Here is a 12,059-nt window from a genome sequence, read left to right on the forward strand (position 1 = left end):
AAATGCTCATATGGAAGTGCTAATCCTCAATGTGATGGTGTCTAGAGCTAGGGCCATTGGGAATTATGTGGGTCACAAAAGCAGGGCCTTCATGAATGATATTGGTGCTTCAGAAGAGGCAGCAGAGATGATTTCTTTCCACTCTGTGAGGAAACAATGAGAAGATGGCCAACTACAGACAAAAGAGAGTTCCAAGAACCAAGCTGGTTGGCATTTTCATCTTGAACTTCTGAGTCTCTAGAATAGACATACATTTTGGGTGTTTAATCTGCCTCCTATATGATGGTTTTGCAACAGCACGTTAAATGAACTAAAGGTTTTAAGTGATTTAGTAAATGAATGATAAAGGAAGAAATGCAAACCTCTGGGTTGTCTATTGCATTTGAAGATGTCACCAGACTGAGCTCCTTCATGTGTCAGTGACAGCAGCTATCACCTAGAAACCCTGCCTTATCATTCTCTGCCCCAATTTATTTACTTACCTATTTTTAAGGTACCAAGGGATGGAACACAGGATGGGTAAGTACTCTTCAGTTTCCACCACTGAGGTACTTCCCTACCCTGATAATTTTTTATTCATTTTGTATATTTAAAATTATCTAACTCAAAGAGTAAGACCAATCATGTGTGTCTCATCTTAAGGAACCTTTATACCTACTTCTGAGCCAAACACTAATCTGGTAGATTCTTAAATCCAAAATTAAAAATTCGGCAAATTAAATAAAAGAATACACTGGTTAAAAGGGACAGTGTTGGTGGCTGTTGCCTTGTATGGCTGCTGTGTTCTGATATTCACATATGCTCCCTGGAGATGCAACAATCCCCAACAATGTATCTCTGAGTTGTAGAAGATGGCTGGAAAGTCGAAGACTCAAGGACTCTAGAACCAGCTCAGACCAGTCTCTCCCTGGATTTGTCCTTCTTTGGGCTTGCTTGTCTAATTTTGCAGACCAGGGAGTATATGCTCAGCTGTGGAGGATGGCTGTAAACTGTAATTTGGAGTTACAATTAGTCTACATCATTTGAGTGAATATTAGTTATTTTTGTTGCCAGCTCGCATTTTCCTTTTAGAGGAAGCATCCCAGTTTTGCTTTAAAGTTCCCACTCACTTCCTCAGCTGGTAGGGTTTTGTACAGTTTCTACTTTCACCTGCATGATAGGGATTTGGGTTTCTGTCAGATCAGGACAAGCCACACGCCTGGCTACAACTCTTGACTCAGAGTTGGACTTAAGTATTTCAATGATAAGGCTGAAGCTGTTAGGGACCAAAATATAGATGCTAAGACTCAAGCCAGCCTCAGAAGCAGAGTGAATGATGTTATGATTTGATCCTTGAATCAAACTGACATCAAAGAAAGACATCCTCATCTCATATTAATTCTCCAGTTTAAGAAGTTCTCTTTATGCTTAAGATTGTTTCCATTAAATTTTCCTCTGTGCATGTATGTGTGATATACACATACCCCCCTTCTCTCTCTCTCTCTCTCTCTCTCTCTCTCTCTCTCTCTCTCTCTCTCTCTGTGTGTGTGTGTGTGTGTGTGTGTGTGTGTGTGTGTGTGTGTGTATTGCCCTAGGAGGCCATTGGAAGATGTTGTGTGTTCTGATTTATCAGTTTCCACCTTACTCCATTAGTATAGAGTCTCTCACTGAATCTGGAGCTAGGCTGACAGCCAGAGCCCCAGTTACTCTCCTGTCTCTGCCAAACTACACTGGAATCACAGGCCTGAACACAACCAAGACCAGATTTTTATTGTTGTTATTTTACACAGGCGATTGGGATTTGAACTCAGGTCCTAATGTTTACTCAGCAAGTACTTGTGAACCAGCTCTCCAGCTTCTCCATTAATCACAAGCAAACAAGTCCTCACACCTTTCAGATCCGATACTTTTGTGCACATAAGGCCCATTTAGTGTGGCATATTAAGACATCACCCTCAAGCTCAAATAAAAACTAGAGCTTAGGAGTTTGTATTTTAGCAAACAACTCAGGAAAAGTCTAATAAAGAAGAGTGGAGGGGATGTAAAACTTGAGAAATGCTGATATGGTGATTAAAAGTGATACTAGGGAATAAGAAAAATCAGAGGAGGCACCATCTGTCATCATAGTGGCTGAAAGTAAAGAGCCCCTCTTCATTCTTGGCATGGCAAAGGAGAGCATGTTTTGAGGCATCAAGAAGGATTCCCAAGTCAAATGATGTTCTGAATAAGGAACTCTTACCTTCTTATTAGCATTTTCTCCTGCTGTATATGACATGATCCTGTATCTTTGTCTGAGGCTGCCAGGGGTCCATTTGTTGTTCTAGAACAATCATTAATAACTAGCACTTCCTCCTACTCTCTGATAAGTTTTATGGCCATTCCTTGCTTCAGAACAATTGGCACACTTGGGCACTTTGTCTCTCTCATGGCATACAAGCACCTGAACATGGGCATGTTCTAAATATGTATACTTTTAGAAATAGGCACTGTGATATCTTAAAATTACTTCTGCCAAATCAGAAAGTCTTTCAAATTTCAGAAACTCAAGTGGCTTCTGAGTAGCACATGAACATTCCATACATATGTACTTACTATAGCTTATACACACATATACATTATATATATATAATGATATCATTTTATAGATATATAATGATATCATCTGACACTCCACTTTTAAGACTGGGAAAATTTATTAGCTATGTGAACAGAAAGCTACAGTAACATCTGGAGGGATGTCTGCCAATTTGCTGTTTGTTTGGAGGTCTGTCTGTAACTGATAAATTCTGAGCAACCTGATAACTGGATATAGCCAGAGAGAGAAGACAAGTGAGCTTTTATTCAGCTGAAGGAAGTTACATTAATGCCATTTTCAAATACCTTAGAATAGGGATATTTTCCAGTACTGACCATTGCAGCAGCAATTCTCCATTAAACTAGTCTATCAATAAAAATTCCTGAATTATTTTGTCTTTGCTGAAGCAAATTACAAATATTAGATAAAAAGAAAAACCACCTGTCTCAAAGGATGGCTTGTATTTAGTAATGGCTTTTTTCACTGCTGTAAGTTACATACATACTCAGTTGTTAAATATTCCAGCAAGTATTATGGTTCTACATTCATATTTCTAGTGTTAGAGGAATTTAGATCAATGATTTCTGCCTAACACGTGTTGTTTCAAGATAATTTTTTCAGTGTTTGTTTGGTTCTGTCCAAACACAGCTGTAAGGTCTTTCTTTCTATATTTGGAGTTGGAATAACTGATGGCTTACATCCACCATCTGGAAGAGGGTGTGCTGAGTGGGAGAGAAGAGAGAGGAGATAACAATACATGGCTCAGTTACATGTCTGGGGAGATACTCTTAGAGTCTTCTCTACCCTGTATCAGTGTCATGATCTTAAATTCAGACTCCATATGCCAATGACGGAATGCAGTTTGTGTTCTCTCTCTCTCTCTCTCTCTCTCTCTCTCTCTCTCTCTCTCTCTCTCCTCTCTCTCTGCCTATTTCTGTGTCTCTGTCTCTCTCTGTTGCTCTCTCTCTCTCTCATGTATGTGTAAGTGTGGGTGCATGTGTATGTATGTGCTTGTAGAGGTCCAAGGTTGATAGTAAGAGTCTTCCTTGGTAACTCTTTATCTCATTCATTGAGACATGGTCTCTCAATTGGACCCAGAGTTTAACAATACTAATCTAGCTTGTGCCAGGGATCCCGTTTCTGCCTTCTGAGTACTACCATGTCTGTACACCCACTCGGAATTTACAAAGGTTCTAGAGTTCCAAACTCCAGTTTTTATACTTATATGGAAAATGCTTTAATCACTAAGCCATGTTCCTAGACCTTGGTTAAATTTTATTTAGTTTTATCACATCTAATACCTCCATTTTAGAGTAGATTATTTACTACTCTCTCCTGAAATTAAGTAATTGCTAATACGCTTTCGAACTGTCACTGTGATTATGGTGATTTGGGTGAAAATGGTCACAAATAGGCTCATAGAGAATCACACTATTGGGAGGTGTGGGCTTCTTGGAGTAGTTGTGGCTTTGTTGGAAGAAGTGTGCCACTGGGGGTGGGTTTCGAGGTTTCAGAAGCCTAAACCAGGATGAGGGGCACTCTCTGTTCCTTCTGCCTGCCAATATAGATGCGGACCTCTCAGCTACCTTTCCACTACCATGTCTACCTTCTTGTTATCATACTTCCAGCCACGACAATAATGAACTAAGCCTCTGAACTGTAAGACAACCCCAATTAAATGTTTTCCTTTATAAGAGTTGCTGTGGTCATAGTGTCTCTTCACAGCAATAAAACCCTAGCTAAGATAATTACACAATGATAATAAAGAAATCAAGACTTGTGGAAATAATGTACAATAAAATAGCTCAATACAATATGTTCAATCATGCTTTACAAAAAGACACAATGTAGTACTCAGCTGTTTGCATCTCAGTTTGATTAATCTTGACTGTAATAGATACAAACACATATGGATATAGCAGTGTCCTAGCAATGCCTCTGTTAATGTTTAGAAAAAAGTGCACAATATTCCTTTTTAACATAGTGGCTTCATTCACTGGAAATATTAAATGTCCCTTAAAGCCTCTAACCTTATTCTGAGTTTATACATGAGGCTCAGTTTTAGTCACACACACTTTTAAACAAGTCTTTTTCATTCATATGAGTATATGGATGGACATTCAAAGATCATGTATGACTTTTGGGTAATTCTTCAAGCTAAAGAGCTGCATTGTGCATTTTAGGTTTTTAGCAGAACTGGTGTCTACTTGTTCAGTAGTAGAGATTTCCTATTGCAATTTAGTGGCAACTAAATAGGACACCCCCGTTTCCAACATGCAATCTGAGGGAGGATATTAACTCCACAGGACCATAAGTCACTCAAGCCACTAATTTATGTTAGACCTCAGTCCCATCTAAAACAAAACATTTTTATTTTGACAGTTTTATACACTTATATCATAAATTTTAGTCATTTTCCCACCTCATTCCCCTTCCTTATCTCCTCTCTCACTAGAACTCTGGTCAGCAAGTCTCCATTTTACTTTCACATCTCCATTTGTGTGTTGTCCACTGAGTTTGGCAAGGGTTAGTTGCCTGAGTGTAAGTAGGAGGTCATTCCCATTTTTATTCTACTCTGTATTATTGGAGGGACTCGGGATTTTTGTTCTAGTTGAAATAAAAGAATCATCATTCTTTTGAGGATTTGGGTCGGTAGACACTCAACATAGTAAAGAATATATATACACACATATATATTCATACAAAAATATGTAATATATGGAAAAATTACTGGCTTGAGATTAGTGAGGTTTCTGCCAGGCTTCAGGAAGATTTAGGTGTAGGTCGAAAGCCAGAAACTTGATTCGTGGTATTGTCACTGATGTAATGCGGACACATTTTTCCTTATTTTGAACACTGCTACCATCTTTGCATACAAATTCTTAAAGCAATACGGTTTAATTAACAATGGAAGCTGGACCTTTTGCCACAAAGGAGACTAAGTTCATAAGGGTCTAATATTTTCATCCCATTTAATGAGAAGTTGACTCTTCCTCCAATATTCCTGAAGTTTTGGAAGGTTAGCCTTTATAACAAATTATCCTGATTTATTCATATATTCCTTTTACTTCTCAACATTGTACGATTTGTTGGATTTGTCATTTAAGTTAAGTATTGTTTACAATTGCATGCTTGTTGTAAATGATGTGTCATTCCTGGGCTCCTCCTGATGTGTCAAGGACATGTGCTGCTAAAACAGCAGTTGTTGCAAACTTTGTAAACCACAGTCTCGGGCACAGGAAATTGTTGAACTGGCATCATGCATTGCCATTCCCTGTGATAAATTTCACTTGTATTTTAATTTTATAGCCCATTAAATGAACAAGCATATTTTACCAAGAAAAATGGAAAGTATAATAATTCTGCCTGTAGCAGAAGGAAGATTCTAGAAATATTTATTGCATTGGATTAATGACAATCATGGAGGAAATTATCAGACATTGAAAAGAAAAACTAGATGACAAACATCCTCTATCATCTGTCTTATTTACATTGTTTGTGGCATCACCAAGCTCAGTGTAATTCTGCAGCTATTAGAAACATATCTTTGAATGAATGTCTTTTGAATAAAATGTCAAATGTGAGTATGTTTGTTTGCTTAATTTACAAACTCTCACTACCATTGAAACTTAGAGTTACTTTGCTATTTTTCTCTGTACATGATGAAGCGAGATAAATATAAAGTGCCATTTGTATGCAATGATGCGCTTTAAAAACGTGGGAGGCAGAGTGATAGGTTGGAGACAGAGAGAGAGAGAAAAAAAATAGATGTTTCCTCTCAGTAGTATTTTGTCTGCGATCACTTGTGGGTTTTTCTCAAAGCTGGGACAGGGACTCTTTTGCTTAATACAGACTCTGGGGCATGGTAGTTATCCACTAATGATAGTCCCTCTATCAGTCTCTATTGCTGTGTAGACTTACGGAAGTCACATCATGGTAGTCACAGGCTCTATAGCTGTGCCCCACTTCTTAGGAATGTCTGTTATTTGCTTAGTAAGAATTTCTGAGGTTGGAGAGCTGTATAATTGTGCGTTTGTAATTATTACATGGTATATTTATAGTATAGTATCAGCGATAAAGTATCCATCCAGACACTTTTCTGATTTTGTAATAGAGAACATTGTGTCTGTCGTTAATGTGTGTTGAAACAGACATCGAGGAGAGTGTGTGGTGCATTTATGTTTGCCCAATGTGCCAGGGAGAGGGATTAGTTGGAAACCAACAACAATCAGGAGAGGTCTTCATCCTCTTTCCAGCGTTAAGAGGAATTCAGAGATCAAGCCCCTTTGCTCGCCAGGAGCCCAGCCCGGGCCGAAGCCCCGCCCCCAGAACAATCCTCCAATCGGCTGCGCCGCGCGAGCCCGGCCCTCGCATGTCACGCTTCCGGTGCGTCGCGGGCGGCTGACGTCCCCGGCCGGCGTCGCGTCAGGGCTGGCCGGCGGCGGTGGCGGCGGCGGCGAAGGCGGCGATGGTAGCGGCCCCCGAGCAGGCTTGAGGGCTCGGACGCGGCTCCCTCCCGCGTTTCCTCGGGCCGACGCGGCGCCGCGGGCCCGGCTCGCTCGGCTCCTGCTCCCTCCCCGGCCGCTGCCCGGGCAGACGCGGACGAGGCCCGCGCTGGCCGCCTTGACGCACCCCGGCTCGGCCCCGGACGGCCCGTTTGCTGTGCGGAGAGGAGGCCGAGTCGGTAAGAGGCAGCGGCGGGGCCTGGAGGCTGCCGGGTCCCCGGGCTGCACTCGCGCCCGCTTCGCTCTCGGCCGGCGCCCGGCTCCCTGCCACCCGCCGGCCCTATTGTCTGCGCGCCGCCGCGATCCCCCGCCTTCCTTCCCCTGCCGGGTAGTCGGCTGTCAACCTGCAGCTCCCGGGCTCCGGGCCAGCCGCGTCGCGGCCTTTCCTGGCTCCCCTTGCCACCCTTGCCACCCCTGCCCGTATGGGCCCGCCTCGTCCCCCACCCCTGCTTAGCTTCGCGGTCTTTCCCTCACCACTCAGTTGCTCTGTGTTTCCGTCTCTTTCCTCCCACTATCCTCTCCGCTAACTTCACCGTCCTTACATCGCAGTTCTTTTTACCGCTTTCCTTTTTTTTTTTTCTTTCTTCATTTCTTTTTGTTTCCCCTACCCATATTTCTGTTAAACATTTTTTTGCTTTAAGGATCTTTCTAGTAGATAGTTTTGTAAAAGTTCTTAATTCAGATGCCCCCTGCATTCTCCCATCTCCCCACAAGAGAATGAAAATCATCCGTGCCTTTTGAGGTGCCTCATTCCTGAGAGTCACTGGGGGATTAGATTTACAGGCTGGAAGTTTGATCTTAGGAGATGTTAGCGTAACTGGCAAATTGCCTCTTCGGATTCAATTTCTGAACATTTAAGGAGCAGCCTCGCATGTTTTGCACACTTACAAGATTTCTATTTAAAATATTTATGTTTGTTGCCATTACACCCAACACACCCTGGCTACAAATCTTAACCTCACTGATACCATGCCAGAATATTCTATAGCCCCTTAGCCACGAGCTTGTAAACTTGATCCTCCGTATTTTTTCTTTTGTGGAAAGCATTGACGCTATTTCTTTCTTCCCTGACTTTTCAGGTTCCAAAAAACCAGGAAGGCACATTTGGAATTCTGTTTGCCATTATGTTTTTGACTGTTTTAAACAGTAACCAAACATATATATATATATATAAATTTCAGTTGTGTGAGATTTGTTTTTAAAGGTTTTTGTTATTATGTGAGGTTTTATATTTTTTAAGCTGGAGGGAGCCTAGTCAGTAGTCATGTAAAACATGTTTTAAGCATCTTTTTCCAACAATAACAGCTTTATATTCCTGCTTAACAATTGTATTATGATGAGACTGTGCATACCAATTGTATTTCATTACACTATTGATACTTTGAGAGTGTATTCATTTCCCTCAATACTTAGTAGTGAAAAAGGCCTTAAGTGTACTAGGAGGCCAATGTGGCCTAAAGAACAGTAGATACTTGACCTGTGAATGATCTACAGAGAACTCTTTTGTAGGGTTTTTTGTTTGTTTGTTTTTGTTTTTTTAATGAGAAAGCTTTTTGTTATTGTGGGGACTATGTTGAGTTAATGATAGAAACCATACTTAGGGTCAAACTCTGGCATTGTTGATTATTAAACATAAAGTTCAAGAAAAAAAATCCTCTGCAACTCTTCATGTTAAAATTATCAAATGGTGAGCCGCCGAGGTAGTATGTAATAATGCATATGATCTTACAGGAAGATTGGTTATTCTCTGTGGCATAGGCATTTCTACTGCTTTGTTCATGTTTTTAGTGTTTTATATAGGGTTGTAGATTTTGACGTACTAAACAATTTCTGGAAATAAAGTGAAAAATGATTAAGCTATTCCCCTCAAGGATTTCAGTGAAAAGGATTGTCTTAATTTTTAAAAATTTAAAAAGAGCATTTCAACCTTCCTTGGATGGAACTTTCTTGGGCATTTTTGAGTTAAGGTTTAAAGCATTTTAGCCATTCATAATTCTTATTGGCTTGTCTCTTCCTTTTTTAGCTAGTTTTCCTTTCTGTATTCCTTCTATGCCTTACCAAGATTGCCTTCATGTTGCATGCTACCTATAGGTATTGGTAATCATCTAATTAAAACAAACTGGAAAGTATTGTAACTTCCATGTATTATTTTGAAAGTTACTTAAATTCTGTCTGTTCCTTTAAACCATATTCCCTGTGCATTTCATGCATTAGATTCTAACTTTCTTTTTTCCTCTTGAGGTAGTGGAAAGAAAATACTGAAGAATAGGATCTCAAGATGAGTAAAAAGCCCCCAAATCGTCCTGGAATCACTTTTGAGATTGGTGCTCGTTTGGAGGCACTGGACTACTTACAGAAATGGTATGGAAAATACAGAACTTTGACCAAAACAAATCTGTAGCTTTAGGAAGTCAGTGATTATCCTAATTACATATCAGGCGCATGAGTATATCTGTCGCTTGAGTACACGTGCACATTGGGTTTAGGTTTAGGTTTTATAAACTTCAGAGATTGTATAGTACAGTACTTTAGATATTTGAGATTTGGAAGTATTTTTCTAGAGTATGAGGCAAATACAAAGGACGGTACCCCTAAATAACTAACAGAGCTATTTTAGGGAAGGGGGAGGAGGGTTAATTCATATAATCAGCTTCCTAAATTTGGATAAAGACCTTAGTTAATGTGTCTGTTTTCTTGCTATATTTCTCAGGTAATATTAGTGGTTAGTTCTTTTACTTTCATAGTGTCCATGTCCATCCTTCATTATCCCACTGAAAACCAAAGTCCCATCTAACCTCTCCCTTCCTTAGAGAGCAGAACCTCATGGCACGTTGTACTAGAAAGACAGTTTTGTACAACTTCACTTTCCCCTCTTGTTCTGGGCATCTGTGGCAGGTGGTCAGTATAAACACCCTGTGCGTGTCACTCACACAGTGGTGTAGGAAAGGGTGACATGCTATTGTGAGATCTGTGAGGCTAGGGGAGGAGAGAAACAGCACACAGGCTCACAGGCCCACAGAGGAATAAGGACAAGGGAATGAGTTGCTCATTCTTTTTTTTTTTTTTTTTTTTTTTTTTTTTTTTTTGGCCAGAGCCAAGGACCGAACCCAGGGCCTTGTGCTTGCTAGGCAAGTGCTCTACCACCAAGCTAAATCCCCAACCCTGAGTTGCTCATTCTTATTGGAGGCTCATCACTCTGCCTTCTAGGCAAATGTCCTCTTGTTGGCATTCATGAGCCACTGAGAGAAGTGTTTGACAGTGTTTGCCCGGTGCCTGTGCTACCTTTGCTCCCCTCTCCTGACACTCATTTGTTTTGGAGAAGGGCCTAGTAACTTAGCTACTCCAGGACTTTATTCACCACATACTTTGATGTTTTTTTCCACAGTATTTCCATTAAAGCCATAATGGGAGCCAGTAGATTCGCTTATCTTGATTTGCATTCAGTCAGCTTACCAAATTGACAGTGGGAGACAGAAATCTTGTTTAGTCATAATATTGACTTGAGACTAACCCTTGACTTTTGTTAACATCTAGCCTTAGACCTCAGCCTTTCTTTATCACCTAGCTTAGTGGCCTCATTTTGGGGCCCTTCTTTAGGACAGTTTAGAATTCTGCATTCAAGTTGAGTGACAATTATTTTGGCTCTTACTCCTAGCTACTCACTGGGAGCCTGTTTCTTACCAGGCAGATAGCATACATAGTGTTTCTTTGACGGTGGGAAGCGCCTGAGAAATAGGCTTCATCATAGCAAAGGTGATTAAGAAACAGTCTCCAGATTTTAGCAAATGTCAGTGAGGATGTGTTGATGACAGTGGTGAAATACTCACAACTCCAAAGTACCTTCATATCATGCAGCAAAAGATGCCAGTTTGTGCCATATTGACTTTCTTAGTTGTGATTTAGCCAACATCGTTTTACTGCAGAGGTACACTATTTGTGAGATAAGACTATAGAAAAAAAGCATTTTCCTGTGGATCTTTTTTTTGTTACCGCTTTTGTGAATAACAAGTTATTTCATGTTCATATATTCTCATAGGCTTCTCAGTCAACAGAGTGTCATTGAGCTAGCTTCTAGCTTTGATGAAGCACATAGTTTATTAGTTCATGCAGTTGTTTTAGGGACACTAACATAACTTTGGCCTTGTATAAGAAGTTTACTTTTGGTGGTGAAATGTCTTTTAATTCAGTGGCTGTTAAATTTTGATTCAGTAATTACATTTAAAAAATATTTTTAGGGAAATCCTTGTTTAGATCTTGCCTGAGTATACTTTAGTATCCTATGCTTCAGAATAGAATTCATGAAAACAAGTCAGAGTTGTAGCATCTCAACAAGAAGTTCATGATAACTAAGTTTAATGCCTACCTGGAATTCTAGTATGCCCAGTGATAATGGACTCATTGAGAGACATTGGCCAGAGCAATCACATGACGAACACCAAAATATATGTTGAGTTTAATTTATATAAACACTATACTTGACGTGGCTCCTTAAACAAGCCTTTCAGAGTATTGTTTATGTATACACTTATACATACTCATTTGGGTGATTTAAGATTGAGTTTTGCTTTTTTTTTTTGTCAGTATCAGAAAATAGAGTTAGATCAACCTTAAATTTAATATCAAGTGGTTTACCACAGAACGGCTATTGAAGTGCTGAGATCTACTTAAATTTCTATGTGGTACAAAAGTTATATGAAGGCTTTTTTTTTTTTAAAGAGGTTATATAACTAAACAAGACAATTAACTATTTTATGTATGTATGTATATCACCCTACTTGTAAAAGATCATTCAATATTTCATATAAAGTCTTCACATGTTTGATTTAGTATCAAATAAAAATTAAGAATAGTTTGGTTTTCAGGCAGTGGTGGCGCACACCTTTAGTCTCAGCACTGGGGAGGCAGAGCCAGGCGGATCTCTGTGAGTTCGAGGCCAGCCTGGTCTACAGAGCAAGATCCAGGATAGGCACCAAATCTATACAGAGAAACCCGGTCTTGAA

The 12,059-nt window shown here is 40.0% G+C and overlaps 1 protein-coding gene across 6 annotated transcripts in view; it reads left to right on the forward strand.

Annotated features, from left to right (window-relative positions):
- The first annotated feature begins 6,976 nt into the window (after positions 1-6,976).
- The window catches only part of Phf20l1 (PHD finger protein 20 like 1), a 69,612-nt gene continuing 64,529 nt past the window's right edge, over positions 6,977-12,059 (forward strand). For 3 of the 6 annotated variants that reach the window (XM_036208167.1, XM_036208169.1, XM_036208171.1), the window contains exons 1-2: positions 6,977-7,238; positions 9,301-9,420. In XM_036208167.1, coding sequence (XP_036064060.1) covers positions 9,338-9,420 — 83 coding nt within the window. In that variant the 5' untranslated portion in view covers positions 6,977-7,238; positions 9,301-9,337. The remainder of the gene's footprint in view (positions 7,239-9,300; positions 9,421-12,059) is intronic. The other 3 variants (XM_036208168.1, XM_036208170.1, XM_036208172.1) reach the window with 1 other exon arrangement.

The sequence above is a fragment of the Onychomys torridus genome, chromosome 16 (assembly GCF_903995425.1).
Source record: "Onychomys torridus chromosome 16, mOncTor1.1, whole genome shotgun sequence".
Taxonomy (NCBI): Eukaryota; Metazoa; Chordata; class Mammalia; order Rodentia; family Cricetidae; genus Onychomys; species Onychomys torridus.